The 17,637-nt window shown below is 43.0% G+C and overlaps 2 protein-coding genes across 5 annotated transcripts in view; both read left to right on the top strand.

Annotated features, from left to right (window-relative positions):
• LOC138964636 (uncharacterized) overlaps positions 1 to 17,637 on the top strand; it is a 546,641-nt gene that overhangs the window by 123,157 nt on the left and 405,847 nt on the right. The window lies entirely within an intron of this gene.
• LOC138964724 (uncharacterized) overlaps positions 5,977 to 17,637 on the top strand; it is a 40,900-nt gene continuing 29,239 nt past the window's right edge. The window contains exons 1-2 of one of the 3 annotated variants that reach the window (XM_070336766.1): positions 5,977 to 6,734; positions 16,707 to 17,057. In XM_070336766.1, the coding sequence (XP_070192867.1) occupies positions 16,708 to 17,057 (350 nt within the window). In that variant the 5' untranslated portion in view covers positions 5,977 to 6,734; position 16,707. Of the gene's footprint in view, positions 6,735 to 11,011; positions 11,143 to 16,550; positions 17,058 to 17,637 lie in introns of those variants that run through there. The other 2 variants (XM_070336775.1, XM_070336759.1) reach the window with 2 other exon arrangements.

Raw genomic sequence — 17,637 nt, 5'->3', positions numbered from 1 at the left:
AAAGTACATACAATATTGTAGTGTCACCGCAGTGACCTTCACCTTTTTAGTGTTGTTGACACTTTTCTGACTGCGCATTTGTGCCAAAAATAATACATGTAAAAACAGACTGATCTCAGCCATAAATGTTTGTACCCAGGAGTATCGGTTATTGTCTTTATTATCACCATCATCAATACAATTATTGCCGATGACTTCAAACGAGTCAGTCACAATGATCTCATTGACATGGGAACTGAAAAGTAATTAAGATCTTTGGCACTAATATATCCTACAGAAAGGGTTGTTTAGGATAAAGGCAGTGGGGGAAATAAGCAAACCATTCATTTTCCACGCCACATATACACACCGTATTGCGCACTGGCGGCGTATGTCAAAGTTGTTATATCCAAAGCTATTTGTTATTCGTCGTGTCACTTCAGGTCATAATGAACACTAACTCTCTATTTTTTACGAATTGTACATGTACTCATTTTTGGTTCTTTATTCCTACAACATAAACATCACACAAAAGTGCCGTACTTGTTATAATGTCGCCGGTACTGGCAGTTCATCAGTGCCACGTATTTGTGACCATGGGAGAGAGATAAAAACCAGTTTTTTTCTTTTCTATCTTCTTCTTTTTATTAATGGGTGTTTTTTGTGGTCTCTGCTGTCTAATGAGACGACGCAGACGAGGAAGACAACGCAAGAGTTGGTCAGATATTTTTAAAGGATTGGACCCAGCTGAGCTTCCCCGACCTACTGGTGACAGCCCCCGACAGAAATGCATGCCGAGAAGGGTCTCTGCCTCCTCAGCCCTCCTGTCCCCCCGACGACTATCCCAGTCATAGGATTGATGATGATGATGACTGTCTAATACATCTTGGCGAGAAGTTTGTATCTGACGGCGTTGCTTTGCAACTTTGTGTTGATAACTGGAATTGCAGTGCTCTTTTTGTGTGTTTTGACATACACACGCCTCCACGAAGAATGCACATTTTCGTTTGCTTAGCTGAATTCTTTTTTTTATATATATCAGTAATGAAAAGAGAACATTAATTATCAAAAGACGGGCGCAGTGGCGTGGTGGTAAGACGTCGGCCTCCTAATCGGGAGGTCGTGAGTTCGAATCCCGGTCGCTGCGGCCTGGTGGGTTAAGAGTGTAGATTTGTCTGATCTCCCAGGTCAACTTAGTGCAGACCTGCTAGTGACTTAAAGGCACAGTAAGCCTCCCGTAAACCATCACAGATACTGTCAGGCGTTTACACACAGTACAAACACCCTTTCATTTAAACACTCACCGATTGAGAACATCCTTGGTGCCCTCCGAAAAGAGCGAACAATTTTCAAAGAATTTATTTTTGCGTGGTTTATCTTACCCCTGAGCCATCGTGAACCCGTGTGATCCAGTTTCCCTTTTTCACAATGTAGTCGTCAGTTAGTCATTTGAATGCGACTCGATGTGAGCTTATCTACAATAGCACGTTTTTATGCGCGAAACAAACGGCTGTGGTTCACAAGAACTCCAGCGATGGCTTTTGACTGTTGAGAGGAACGGCGATATGCATAAACCGTCGTCTGCTACGACCCTTGCGTGACCCTGCTTCCGGGCTTTTCTTTTTTCAAACTTTCACAACTTCGAATTGTACTGATCTTGTCTTGATGAAAAAAGAATTCTTTTATTATTAAAGAATGTTTGTGTAACAAGCTGTCAATTTATTATTTAGATTTTAAAAGTTAGGTCTAGCGCAAAAACGCATCACGGTCCAAAAACATTCTGATAATCATCGATCCACGGCTATGGCCAGTTTACATCGATAGAATGAGACCCGAAGGGAAGTAACTCATTTTTGACCTAAGTTCAGGATGGGTCCAAAAAGTGTTCGAGACAATCTGCAAAATTAATTCTTTAAAAATTGCTCGCTCTTTACGTAGGGCACCTAGGATGTTCCCGTTTGGTGAGCGTTCAAATGGAAGGGTGTTTGTACTGTGTGTAAAAGCCTGACAGTATCTGTGATGGTTTACGGGAGGCTTACTGTCCGGGCGTGATTTCCGGAATTGAATATTCATAACAGCCGTCCAGCACCAAAACGAGGCGCCATTGTTGTAGAGGAGCAAGTCCACGAAAATAAATTCTTTGAAAATTTCTCACGCTCGACAGAAAGCAGCCAGGATGTTCCCGTTCGGTGAGCGTTCAAATGGAAATATGCTTGTACTGTATGTAGACGCTCGGGGAGCTCTGTGATGGTTTATGGGAGGCTTACTGTGCCTTTAACCCTCTTTCGTGTGTACACGCAAGCACAAGACTAAGTGCGCACGGAAAAGATCCCGTAATCCATGTCGGAGTTCGGTGGGTTATGGAAACACGAAAATACGCAGCATGCCTACTCAACGAAAGCGGAGTGAAGCTGACTATGACCTCAGAGTATAGTTTGGGGAACCCAAAATGGGCAAACGAGCTCACACGTACCAAGAAAATTCTGGAACGCTGAAGAAGAAGAGAAGAAATTACCAAAAAATATGTAGCACAAAACGCCTTCTTCTTCTTCTTGTCGATCACTCAGATGGAAACGCCGGTTCTCCGCACAAATGTTGCCGTGCGCTGTAGGTCGTCCAGACTGCCATAGAGCTTCCCTTGCACCGTGGTCGCCTCCGCCCAGATCTGGCTCCTGAGGCCATCGTGTAGTGGGCAAGTCTGCAGCAGGTGTTCCGTTGTTATGCTGCCTGTTTGACAAGGGCACTGGTCTGACTGGCCAATTCTGAACTTGGTGAAAAGGTGGTGGTTCATTCGGTTCAGTGTGGCCTGTCCGCAGCCTGAATATGAGGACCTGCTCAGACCTTGTGAGCAGGTGAAAGGCGTCGTTTTTGTTGTAGTGTGGGTGCTGCTGCAACCACTTTTTGTGTTGCTTGGCCTTGATGATGGTCTTGGCTTCTTTGAAGGTGGTTGATCTGTCATTCTGGTCCTTCGTAGTGCCCTCCTTTGCCAGAGTATCTGCAACTTCGTTGCCTAGTATGTTGCAGTGAGAGGGGACCCATTGCAGCACGACTGTGTGGGCTCTGCACAGGGAGGTCAAGGCGGATGACAGGTCATTCAGTTCTTTGTCTCTGGTAGTGTCTATAAGGCCTGCAGGACTGACTTTGCGTCGCTGAAGAACACAACGTTGTTGGAGGAGAGTGGACTGTGCTCAATGTGGGCTGCACCTGCCTGGAGCGCTACTGCTTCAGCCTTGAAGTTGGTGGAGTAGAGGCCGGTAGCGAGGAAGATGTGTTCTTCTTCTCGACCTCCTGGGTACTTTATGTAGATTCCGGCACCTTCAATAATGTGTGTTTGTCAAACTGATTTCATTCATTTGTAGTTTCTATTGCGCACCGAAAGAAAAGGTAAAATCGTTTTCTATTTTTAGTTTTGGTGTAGATGTAATATTGTAGCACTTTATCCAGTAACACACACACTGAAATTCTAATTTTTAATTGCAGGCCACCATAAATGGTTATATTTTCATTTTCCAAGATGTGCGTGTGTGTGTGTGTGTGTGTGCGTGCGTGTGTGTGTGCGTGCGTGCGTGTGTGTGTGTGTGTGTGTTGTGTGTGTGTGTGTGCGGGAGGGGGGCGTAACGTTTTTTTAAATTTTATGTTTGGTCATTTTTGTATTCCGGAAGACTGGAAAACGAGACGAGGGTGATGATGCACACACACACAAACTCAAATAACAACCCGCACCCCGACCACCCCCCCCCCCCCCTCCCCCGCAAACTCTTTATCCGTCCATCTCACGACGCGTCGATCCACTCATTCTTCACGAAAACACCCATCACGCTAGTAGCACACACCCGATTATCCCGACTCCAGTCGCCATGCAATTCCTGGTGATGCCGTACCACAAGTTTCACGCGCACAACACACACAACCTAGACACACGCACTTGACACTGCCATGGTCCGTCCATCACGCAGACCTACAATCATGCTAATGCGACTGGACGCGAGGCGACCCTTGCGACCAGCCTCTGGTGATACAGTGTGTACAGATCGTTACGGGCCCCTGCTCATCTGGGAATGGCTGGGACCTCTTTCGCGTCTAGTCGATGGCGGTGGCAATGCAACGGCAGCGCCGCTGCGTCAGTTTTTAGCACGCTTCCACCAGTGGAACCTTTTGTCTTTTGGGGGAAAAAAGAAGGGGAGAGTAACGGTTTCCTGACTCTGCCAATATTATCAGTACCCCCCTATTACCTGTAACCCTCCCCAATCCCCCTCGCACCGTCGACCCCCCCCCCCTCCCCGCCCACTCCCCCGCACATAGCCTGCAGCAAACAGATACATCTCATCGTGCATTCGATCTGTTCGATTGTACTCCCCTCTCACCCCCTCACCCTCCCTCACCCCAAACAAGAGGGGTGAGATCCGCCTCTGTCTTCCTCCTCCATCATCAGCTCATTCCCTCTCAGAGCCTGCAGCAAACAAATACATCTCATCATGCATCAGATAGATCTTTGTGACTATACCCCCCCCCCCCCTCTTTATCCCCCTTTCCCTCCTCTCCAACAAGAAGAGTGATATTACTCTGTCTCTCCATTAAGCCCCCCCCCCCCCGTACATTTGCACACACACACACACACACACGCACGCACGCACGCTCATACCCTCACGCACACACGCACGCACGCACACACACACACACACACACACACACGTCACACACACACACACACACACGACACACACACACACACGTCACACACACACACACACGTCACACACACACACACCAGCCCCAAGATCACACCCTCCTCAGGAGCCTGAAGCAAACAAATACATGTCATTATGCATTCGATCTCCACCCCTCCTTCCCTCCCTCCACACCATTTCCCTCTCCCTGGAGAGGGATTGTATCGCAGCCAACCTCTTCGATGATTGGTATCATTTTCTATATAGAGCAGGCGCCGATCTCGTGTTTCCCCACAGTTTCCCACAATTCGGCCCTGCCACCTCCATTACGGCTCCCCCCCCCCCCCCCCCCCCTCTCCCAACTCCCCTTGCCGCCTTCATCGATCTTCGCTCCTTCCAACTTCCGTTTGCCTGCATTGTCTGGTTTGAAAAAGTCGATTGTGGGTTTACTCAGCCAATTCCCTTGTTGTCCGTCACCATGTGTTTCCTGTTACTATCACAAAAAAATAGATTGTGCAAGGCAACTCCTCCTCTCTGCTCCCCGCTCTCTTTTTACCCTCTCTTGCAAGTTGTCTTCGCTGGAAAACTTCTACATCATTCTAGATCGGGCAAAACGATTGTTTCCCTTCTTGCTCACAGTTGCTTCCCTTGCCTAATGGAGCCCCTAGCTCTTCATGCTCACCCCCACCCCACCCCACCCCATCCAACACGCACATGGTCCTTTTAACATTTAGTCAATTTTGACTAAATGTTTTAATATAGACTGGGAATCGAGACGAGGGTGGTGGTGGTGTATGTGTGTCTTTGTGTGTACAGAAATTCCAGGAAAACTACCCGACCGATATTTCTGAAATTTTACATCGAAGTTCTCCCAGATGATATTCCTGCACGGTTTTTTTTCTTCATTTTTTTCACAAATGTTTTGGTGCCGACATATCTGGCTTTTTTTACTCAAAATTATTGACATCTTGGTCAAGCAATCTTCGGACTATTGGATTGCATTTCAGTTTGGAAGCTTAAAAATGGATTAATTAGTTTGGTCATTAAAAATCAAAAAAATTCCAATTAAAAATAAAATTTTAGTAATTGATCCAACAAATAATTTCATCTTAAATATTCTTTATCTTTATCTGAGTTCGACAGATTGACTAAGTGTATTAATTTCGCTTTACGCGACTTGTTTTTCTTTCTTTCACCATTCACGTATATCTTTGTAGAAAACACGACCATCATTGCATTGCCCTCAGTCTGCTGTACCAGTACTGTGGGCAATATGTATATTGTATTTATTTATGGGTGACATATGGTTGTCCCCTTTTGACAGCTTGCCGCGGTGCTCAACCGACTGAACGTGCTTTATAAGCTGCGGGCCAGCTTTTTCTGTTCAGTAATGAGATCCTCCAACCGGCCCGAGCCTAACCTTACAAGGAATCCCTTGAGGAGTCATATTGACTACCTACGGAGACCAATGCTCGGACCTGTAGCTGTATCTTCATCGTGTGACCAGTTAATAACCATAAATCAGCTTATGCACTGACTCTGAAATCAGCTCAAAGTTTCTATTGTACGAACCAGAGTGCAGTCAGTCATCTCTAGCCACGCTTCTTTGTTCTCGTTGTTGGCAGACAATTTACTGCATAACGGGACCTCGGCGCTATTAGCGTGAGTGTAATTGCGCGTTATATGGTCATTGATTTGGAGTGGGGGGACACTTGCACGCTCAGCTGTGCAATTTCTGCTGCCCTGACTGCTTAAAGAGAATAGTTTTCTCAGTGTCGCGACAACTAGCTTTCAGACGGGACTTGACAATGCAGTGAACTTCGGCTGATTCAGCTTTCGTTCGCGTCAATGGTTTGGGGTCACTCGTGAAAGTTTCTAGGCCGTGATCGTTTTGGTACGATATCTATTGACGTGAAAACTGATGAGGTCTGGTGACATTTGTAGTGTGTCTATGGTTCCTTGAAGCTTCCTATCTGGAAGTGAATGTGCTAAGTGAGAGCTGTGTGCAGAACGGAGCAGTTTGAAAAAGTGCAGTAACGAAGCTAAGTTGTGGTAAGCAGTGAAGTGCTGAAAACTGCAAAGACGTGGGTAAGTGAAATTGTGCTGAACAATACAGTTTTTAAAAAAAATGCAGTGACGTTACTAGGTGTAATTGTGCCTAGCAATGATGAGGATGATTATGATGCTTACTGTCCTACGGGCCTTTGGGTGTTTTTTTTCCTTGTAAGGACTAGATATAAATAAAAAAATCGATAACCTTTGTGACAAAACAAACCCACCCATCGACTCGACCTCGAAAGTGGCCAGAACCAAGCAAGACCCGCAGGCCACCGGAGGAGGGATGAAGATATGGTTAAGACATGGGTATACAAAGTGATGAAATAGGATCATATTTGAATAACTTCTCATGTGTTACATTACTTCATGGGGGAGGGCCACTACAACATATCATTTTAATTTACCAACCCACGATAAGAAAAATAAAATTCAGAGCCACCTTTAAACTTAAAACTGGTTAAGAAAGTGCAGTGCTATTCTGATAACTACAAATACGTAGGTAAGTAGCATTGTGCTGAACAGTGCAGTTCACAAAAGAGCAAAACGTAGCTATGTGAAATTGTGCTGAGCATTGCATGTTCAAAACAATGCAAGATGTAACCTAGCTAAGTAATACTGTTTCATGCATGCAGTGCTGTAAACAGAGTGCAAAGGCGAAGTTAAGTTAAATTGTGCAGAGCTGCGCAGTGCAGTGCAGTGCTAAAAAATGCAAAGGCGTAGCTTAAACGAAATTGTGCTGAGCAGTGCTTGTGCTAAAAAATGCAAATATGTCGGTTAGTGCTTGCGTGATTTCTGAACTAGTTTCGTGACTGCATTTTTGTGTGACTTTATTTTCTATTTGAAAAAGAGTTTTGATTTTTAAAAGCTGTATATTAACATTTTGTTGGCCCTTCCCTTATAGAAAATCAACAAGAAGTAAAAGAAAAAGAATTGAGTGTGAAAAAGAAGCACAGGTTTTGCAATGTAGCAGAAAAGAATTATACCGAATTATGTTTTCAATGACTTTCATTGAAACAAAGTTACGACGTATTTTGAATGAAACATGATACACTTGTTTTTCATTTTTCTAAGAGGGGAAGAGGGGTAAGGGTGTTTGTTGCATCGTGTTAATTGAAAGAGCTCGCCTGAACCGACGCAACGCAGCTTGCACTGCCGATCATATATATTTCAGCAATAACAACTTGTTCAGCTTTTGGCAAACCGCTCAACACTAAATCTGATTGGTTCAAAGAGCCAGGTATTAGAAACTTTTTTTTTCTAAAGGGAGTCTTAAATTTGGTGTAAATTTACAGAGGGTTTGAATAGAATGTCTGAGAAAACAGGGTCTTAAAAGGGAGGGAGGCTGAAACTGGGGGTCTTAAAATGGGGGTTCCACTGTACAAAAGCAACTGTTTGAGTTATTCACTTTGTTTGTTCGTTCATGGGCTGAAACTCCCACGGCTTTTACGTGTATGACCGTTTTTACCCCGCCATTTAGGCAGCCATACGTCGCTTTCGGAGGAAGCATGCTGGGTATTTTCGTGTTTCTATAACCCACCGAACTCTGACATGGATTACAGGATCTTTTTCGTGCGCACTTGGTCTTGTGCTTGCGTGTACACACGGGGGTGTTCGGACACCGAGGAGAGTCTGCACACAAAGTTGACTCTGAGAAATAAATCTCTCGCCGAACGTGGGGACGAACTCACGCTGACAGCGGCCAACTGGATACAAATCCAGCGCGCTACCGACTGAGCTACATCCCCGCCCGTGTTATTCACTGCTACCGATCATATTGGTGCATGGATTGTCTTTTGTAGGGCGACAAACGCGCAAAAGGATATCCATAACAAACATCGCCATGCAAGAACAACAAAATATATGCATACAATAAAATTGAATTTTTTTCACCGCTGTGACAGTATGTATCCCTGGCCGTCTGAACCTGCGATTTGATTTTTTGAGAACGCAAACGTCAGGAAAATTATGCCAAAAAGGTGTTTTTCAACATTGTTTTTGTGTCTGTGCAAATAGGCCCTTACGATAATGGATCTGTCGCTCTTTGAATCCTCGTGCGTGTAGGTTATGTGTGTTTTGTTGTTCTTGTTGTTGCTTATCGTGGTGGTGGTGGTGGTTGTGGTGGAGGTGGTGGTGTGTGTGCGTTTGTGTATGTGTGTGTGTGTGTGTGCGTTTGTGTATGTGTGTGTGTGTGTGTGTGTGTGTGTGTGTGTGTGTGTTTAAATGTTGTTTGTTAGTCTGTTTGTTTGTGTCTTTGTTTGTTTCCGTGTTTGTTTGTGCGATCACAAACGGCGATGACGTTTTTGAAATCAAATGTTGATACATCATATAAAAATAAGAATAGGCCTACAAGCATTATACGGTTCAGAACAATAGCCATCAAGACTAAGACAAGTCGCTTGAAGCGTGATTAAAACATCCAGTCAACCTTTTTGGCTTCACAGACTTCCACACAAAACGTTTATCTCATCCAACATATGTTTCCTGCATTCACTGCACGCTGGGTATTCTTCTTTTTTTTTAAACAATCCTTCATAGTCAGTTCTTAGTGCTTACCGTTAAAAAAACAACCATGACTGCACTTAACACAATTTCTGCAAATAAATTGCTATGGAAATGTTGAATTTGTGCTCCTTACACGGTGAAACCGGCAACAAGACAGACAAACAGACGGCAATGAGACAGACAGAGAGACAGCAACAAGACAGACAAACAGACGGCAATGAGACAGACAGAGAGACAGCAACGAGACAGACAAACAGACGGCAATGAGACAGACAGAGAGTCAGCAACGAGACAGACAAACAGACGGCAATGAGACAGACAGAGAGACAGCAACGAGACAGACAAACAAACAGCGAGAAGACGGAAAGAGAGCAAAACATTAATTAAAGCAAGGAACTCGCACGAGTTCAGTTCAGTCAGCAAAATCTTCTGAAGTGGGGGAAACGGCTGGGTAATGTATCAGGTGCCAGCACCCACTTATTTTCTTTTCTTTTTTCTTTCTGTTCTTCGATCGATTTAAAAGGCAGACTCACATTTCGTGCACAGAGGGCTGCCTACACAGTTCTTAAAATATAATCCTCAATTGTTCAGACAAGTTCGAGTTTTGTGTTGAACCGTGTGAAGTAAACCAGGGAAAGATTCAAAGAAACTTTTACACATGTGGCCAACTCTTTCCCGAGAGAGATTTGTTTTTCTCAAGCAAGGTTGTTCAACAGATATGGCAATCGCGAACTTTCTCTTCTTCTCCATCTTACTTTGCCTACCTGCCCAAGCGGTATATAGAGTACTCGATGAATACCCGCTTCGCCGGGTACGGCTGCGCCGGGAAGAAGTCGAGCCGAATACCAGGCTGTGCCGGGGACCCGGCTATGCCGGGTGTACGCCGGCTTTGCCGGCGCACCGCACGGAGGAAGGGAGATAATCGCGGCTGAAAACACTGGAGAAGATAAGGAAGAGTTACTGGGAATGGATCCAGAGAAAAACCAAAATCGGTTCAGCGCTGCGCGCTGAGAGCACGTGTTGAAATATCTCATCGATGAGGTTGTGTCCGGGGTGTAGCTGAATACGGTCTCCAAATTTGAAAAAGATCCACCGAGAACTTTGGCCGTGCATCGCGGACACACACACACACACACACACACACACACACACACACACACACACACACACAGACAGACACAAGTCGTATATATATATATATATATATATAGATGTGAACTGACCACTCATTGCTGTGGAACAATTCCGCCGTTACGTCAGTTCGTTAGACACCTTAAGCTGTTCCTCCCTCCTCACGTAACTTCTACGGAAAACACAACTTGAATATCTTAAGAATGTCGGTTTGAAATAGACTTGGTTTAACCTTTAAAGAAACCTTTCTTCCAATTTACTATTCAATCAATCAATCAATCAATCAATATGAAGCTTATATAGCGCGTATTCCGTGGGTACAGTTCTAAGCGCTTGTCGAAGAGTTGTCAACACAGGACTAACAAAGAAACTAATATCTACAGACGGACACGAACCCTATCACACACTAGCAAACCCTGATAAACATACAACAAACAACTGTTTAACAACAATGTACACATCAATAGCTAGGTCCAAACGAAATAATATTAAACACAAAGAAAACACCTCTCACAGAGCACAGCACAAGAATGTCTTTTGGGGCACAACACATCACGTCGAACATGAAAGTCACAGCCAGCTACGGGAAGAACTGAGTCTTCAACCTACTCTTGAACGCGTCAAGAGAGGGGCTCTGGCGAAGCTCAAGCGGCAGGGAGTTCCAGGCGGAGGGGCCCGCGGAGGGGAATGCACGCTGACCAGCAGATGCGAGTTTCGAGCGAGGGATGTGAAGGCGGAGTGGGTCAGCAGCAGAACGAAGGGGACGGTCGGAGGGCTGGGTGTACAGGTCCAGGGAGGATTGAAGGTACTATTAACCATCATGTCGATCACCAGAGATCGTCCAGGCTTTTTGCATTTGAACACAAACCAGAAATCTACATCCTGGCTCATTAATTTGTGTGCAGAGTATAGGTTGTTTTTGTTGTTTGTTTGTTTGTTTTGCTGAATTAGTTGTGTAACTGACACCTATGTCTATCCGCGAAATTAAGTCAGCAAAACTAAATTAATTGATTAAATTGATAAGAAAGAAAAATGAAAAATGAAATGAAAAGAAAACCAACATCCAAGTGATAGGTTGCGCTTCAAATTAGAAAGGTATTTAAAAAGCGATGTAAAAAAAAACCAAGTCGCGTAAGGCGAAATTACAACATTTAGTCAAGCTGTCGAACTAACAGAATGAAACTGAACTCACTGCATTTTTACAGCAAGAGCGTATACTCGTAGCATCGTCAGTCCACCGCTCGATGCACAGGCAGTGAAATTGACAAGAAGAGCGGGGTAGTAGTTGCGCTGAGAAGGATAGCACGCTTTTCTTTATCTCTATTCTTTTTAACTTTCTGAGCGTGTTTTTAATCCAAACATATCACATCTATATGTTTTTGGAATCAGGAACACACAAGGAATAAGATGAAATTGTTTTTAAATCGATTTCGGAAATTTTATTTTAATAATAATTTTTATATTTTTAATTTTCAGAGCTTGTTTTTAATCCGAATATAACCTATTTATATGTTTTTGGAATCAGAAAATGATGAAGAATAAGATAAACGTAAGTTTGGATCGTTTGAAAAAATTTTTTTTTTTTACAATTTTCAGATTTTTAATGACCAAAGTCATTAATTAATTTTTAAGCCACCAAGCTGAAATGCAATACCGAAGTCCGGTCTTCGTCGAAGATTGCTGGGCCAAAATTTCAATCAATTTGATTGAAAAATGAGGGTGTGACAGTGCCGCCTCAACTTTTACAAAAAGCCGGATATGACGTCATCAAAGGTATTTATCGAAAAAAAGAAAAAAACGTCCGGGGATATCATTCCCAGGAACTCTCATGTCAAATTTCATAAAGATCGGTCCAGTAGTTTGGTGTGAATCGCTCTACACACACACACAGACAGACATACACACACACACACACACACACACACACACACACACACACACACACACATACACCACAATCCTCGTCTCGATTCCCCCCTCTACGTTAAAACATTTAGTCAAAACTTGACTAAATGTAACAAGTCGCGTAAGGCGAAAATACAATATTTAGTCAAGTAGCTGTCGAACTCACAGAATGAAACTGAACGCAACGCAACGCAGCAAGACCGTATACTCGTAGCATCGTCACTCCACCGCCCGTGGCAAAGACAGTGCACGTGGAATTGACAAGAAGAGCGGGGTAGTAGTTGCGCTAAGAAGGATAGCACGCTTTTCTGTACCTCTGTTTGTTTTAACTTTCTGAGCGTGTTTTTAATCCAAACATATCATATCTATATATTTTTGGAATCAGGAACCGACAAGGAATAAGATGAAAGTGTTTTTAAATTGATTTCGAAAAAAAAAATTTGATAATAATTTTTATATATTTAATTTTCAGAGCTTGGTTTTAATCCGAATATAACATATTTATATGTTTTTGGAATCAGCAAATGATGGAGAATAAGATAAACGTAAATTTGGATCATTTTATAAATTTTTATTTTTTTTTACAATTTTCAGATTTTTAATGACCAAAGTCATTAATTAATTTTTAAGCCACCAAGCTGAAATGCAATACCAAACCCCGGGCTTCGTCGAAGAGTACTTGACCAAAATTTCAACCAATTTGGTTGAAAAATGAGGGCGTGACAGTGCCGCCTCAACTTTCACGAAAAGCCGGATATGACGTCATAAAAGACATTTATAAAAAAACTGAAAAAAACGTTCGGGGATTTCATACCCAGGAACTCTCATGTCAAATTTCATAAAGATCGGTCCAGTAGTTTAGTCTGAATCGCTCTACACACACACACACACGCACGCACACACGCACACACGCACGCACATACACCACGACCCTCGTTTCGATTCCCCCTCGATGTTAAAATATTTAGTCAAAACTTGACTAAATATAAAAAGGAAAGAAAAGTCAATAGAAAAGAAAAACAAGTCGCGTAAGGCGAAAATACAACATTTAGTCAAGTAGCTGTCGAACTCACAGAATGAAACTGAACGCAACGCAACGCAGCAAGACCGTATACTCGTAGCATCGTCACTCCACCGCCCGTGGCAAAGGCAGTGCCAGTGGAATTGACAAGAAGAGCGGGGTATTCGTTGCGCTGAGAAGGATAGCACGCTTTTCTGTACCTCTCTTCGTTTTAACTTTCTAAGCGTGTTTTTAATCCAAACATGTCATATCTATATGTTTTTGGAATCAGGAACCGACAAGGAATTTGATGAAAGTGTTTTTAAATTGATTTCGAAAAAAAATTTTGATAATAATTTTTATATATTTAATTTTCAGAGCTTGTTGTTAATCCAAATATAACATATTTATATGTTTTTGGAATCAGCAAATGATGGAGAATAAGATGAACGTAAATTTGGATCGTTTTATAAAACATTCTTTTTTTTTACAATTTTCAGATTTTTAATGACCAAAGTCATTAATTAATTTTTAAGCCACCAAGCTGAAATGCAATACCGAAGTCCGGGCTTCGTCGAAGATTACTTGACCAAAATTTCAACCAAATTGGTTGAAAAATGAGAGCGTGACAGTGCCGCCTCAACTTTCACGAAAAGCCGGATATGACGTCATCAAAGACATTTATAAAAAAAAAAAGAAAAAAACGTTCGGGGATATCAATCCCAGGAACTCTCATGTCAAATTTCATAAAGATCGGTCCAGTGGTTTGGTCTGAATCGCTCTACACACACGCACGCACACACACACACACACACACACACACACATACACCACGACCCTCGTTTCGATTCCCCCCTCTATGTTAAAACATTTAGTCAAAACTTGACTAAATATAATGATAAATCCCACTCAGTACAGTAAGCAGCCAGACTGGTTTTTGTTGTTTTTACATTTAGTCAAGTTTTGACTAAATGTTTTAACGTAGAGGGGGGAATCGAGACGAGGGTCGTGGTGTATGTGCGTGCGTGTGTGTGTGCGTGTGTGTGTGTGTGTGTGTGTGTCTGTCTGTGTGTGTGTGTAGAGCGATTCAGACTAAACTACTGGACCGATCTTTATGAAATTTGACATGAGAGTTCCTGGGTATGAAATCCCCGAACGTTTTTTTCATTTTTTTGATAAATGTCTTTGATGACGTCATATCCGGCTTTTCGTGAAAGTTGAGGCGGCACTGTCACGCCCTCATTTTTCAACCAAATTGGTTGAAAGTTTGGTCAAGTAATCTTCGACGAAGCCCGGACTTCGGTATTGCATTTCAGTTTGGTGGCTTAAAAATTAATTAATGACTTTGGTCATTAAAAATCTGAAAATTGTAAAAAAACATAAAAATTTATAAAACGATCCAAATTTACGTTCATCTTATTCTCCATCATTTTCTGATTCCAAAAACATATAAATATGTTATATTTGGATTAAAAACAAGCTCTGAAAATTAAATATATAAAAATTATTATCAAAATTAAATTGTCGAAATCAATTTAAAAACACTTTCATCAAATTCCTTGTCGGTTCCTGATTCCAAAAACATATAGATATGATATGTTTGGATTAAAAACACGCTCAGCTCAGAAAGTTAAAACAAAGAGAGGTACAGAAAAGCGTGCTATCCTTCTTAGCGCAACTACTACCCCGCTCTTCTTGTCAATTTCACTGCCTTTGCCATGAGCGGTGGACTGACGATGCTACGAGTATACGGTCTTGCTGAAAAATGGCATTGCGTTCAGTTTCATTCTGTGAGTTCGACAGCTACTTGACTAAATGTTGTATTTTCGCCTTACGCGATTTGTTGTTGTTGTTGTTGTTGTTGTTGTTGTTGTTGTTGTTGTTGTTGTTGTTGTTGTTGTTGTTGTTGTTCTTGTTGTTGTTGTTGTTGATTTCACGTCGTTCTTCACACACTACAAATAAAGAAAATGGCTGCCCTCAACCGCAAGAAGATCCCGTGAGTTTTCTGAGTGTTTTAATCTCATCGCCTGATACATAATGTTTTTTTGGCGGCTGAACCATACTATTATTGACGAAAATATATGTTTGTGTTTTTCTGGCAAAAATGTCTTTGTCTTAAAACTTAATACCAGAGATATAATGTGTTTGTTTATCTTTTTCTTTTTAAATTTTTTTTGTTTGTTTTTTTAAAAGTTTTTTTTCAAACAATTTTATTCAAATAAATAACTACAATTAACAATATCTCATACAATGAATTAAATACAACTTATCGAGTACAACAAGCTAACTTTTTTAACGTTTTGTTCTTCGAACACTCACACAAAAATGCTTCTTACCTGTAACTGCCTATTAAAAATACTTTCCAACGGTAAAAACGAATTTGTTTTTTTATATATACTAACGCACATCTTTCCGATTAAGAAAATGTGGTTCAATTTATACATAGTTGCCTTTTTCACCATTACAATTTAAGTGCAGCCAGACTGTTGATTTGACCGGCACGGTTGGCCTAGTGGTAAGGCGTCCGCCCCGTGATCGGGAGGTCGTGGGTTCGAACCCCGGCCGGGTCATACCTAAGACTTTAAAATTGGCAATCTAGTGGCTGCTCCGCCTGGCGTCTGGCATTATGGGGTTAGTGCTAGGACTGGTTGGTCCGGTGTCAGAATAATGTGACTGGGTGAGACATGAAGCCTGTGCTGCGACTTCTGTCTTGTGTGTGGCGCACGTTATATGTCAAAGCAGCACCGCCCTGATATGGCCCTTCGTGGTCGGCTGGACGTTAAGAAAACAAACAAACAAACAAACAAACTGTTGATTTGTTGTGTATATGTTCTCAACTGGAAGGATGCCAGCTCTTATCCAATGTATTAAAAGGCCTGAACAGATCTAGGGTGGTTTGCATGGCAAGGAAGGCATACGCCTTTAAACAATGCGAGAGTTTCCCACCAAAACGCCGTGAGTGGTGCACCGCTAAATAGGGAAGAGTTCGGCGGCGAACTTTCACAGAAAATGAAATGTAATGTCACTCAGAATCATGTTCTGTCTCTCTGGCCATAGAAAGAGTTGTGTCAGTCACACGATACGAGGCGCAGCCTGCGTACATATTGCTTCCAGCAGTGTCTGGCCTTTTGCGTTCATCATCATTACTCCCGTTCTGTGTCCGCTGAAAGTGTTTTGCTATTTTTTCTGTATCACCCGATGCTACAATTCAGTCTGTGATCATTATTAGCTTGGGTAAGCACTGGCGTACAGACAATTTTTTGTTGGGGGGGGGGGGGGGAGGAGGGGGGGGGGTGTTTCGAGTTTTTGTTTTTTGTGTTCTCTCTGTGGGAAAATGTTAGGCCGACTAAGAATGTGATGCCAGTCACGCCTGTCAGTGGAGGCTTTGTGGTGCGTACATGACGCAGTTCGCTAGCGCTGCCTTAGAACAAGTAATTTCAGTTCCAACTTTGTTCCTTCAACAGAATGGCGGCTACATCCACCACTACCGACGCCTTGACCCCCACCTCAACCACCGCGACAGCCACGAACACACCCATCCCGACCAACGCCTCTACTAGCAGTGACAACGACAACTGTAACAGTGACAGCGGCAGTAATGCTATCATCGGCAGTAGCTGCTCCACACCGCAACGGAAACCCCGAAGGTCCTCCCTGAAGAAACCAGGTCCCAGGAGCACAGGGGCCGGCGCGGAACAACGACACGTGATATTCAGCAGGTCACGGAGTTTGACCGAGTGTGAAAGTAGGTCAAGGTCACGCAGAGACAGCAGCATTGACAGGCGAGAGGGACAGGGTCAGTTGTGCCGAGTCAGGTGAGCTGAGACTGTCGGCGTGTGCGTGTGTGCGAGTTTTGTTTGTGATTTAGCCTGTCTGTCTGTCTGTCTGTCTGCCTTTCTGTCTGTCTGTCTGTGTGTCTGTCTGTTTGACAGTATGTCGATCTGTCTGTCTATCTGTCTCTTCCGGCACAAACTTTAAACGTTCATCAAACTCCAGCCGTATTTCTATCAGCTCTATATTCATTGAGAAAGGATGAGAGAAAAAAGCATTTAAGTCCGGTTAATGTCTGTGCTCGTCTTTGTGTGTATGTGTGTGTGTGTGTGTGTGTGTGTGTGTGTGTGTGTGTGTGTGTGTGTGTGTGTGTGTGTGTGTGTGTGAATGCACATATCAGGTCACATCGCCTGTATCGATCTGTGATTGTCTGCTTGAGTGCATTGCAGTGGTATACACGGTCCAAACCAAATTTACTTAGCTATCACACACTGAAGTAGACAAAGAGATGAATCGACCTCACATGTGGAAAACAAAAGAGTTATACAAATCAAATCTGCGGTGGGACAGCTCAAAGTGAGATCCGGAAAAAATCCAATTTCGTGTCCCACATTCTACAACGTT

Source organism: Littorina saxatilis, linkage group LG1, assembly GCF_037325665.1.
Source record: "Littorina saxatilis isolate snail1 linkage group LG1, US_GU_Lsax_2.0, whole genome shotgun sequence".
NCBI classification, from domain to species: Eukaryota; Metazoa; Mollusca; class Gastropoda; order Littorinimorpha; family Littorinidae; genus Littorina; species Littorina saxatilis.
This window is presented reverse-complemented; position numbering and strand designations above follow the sequence as displayed.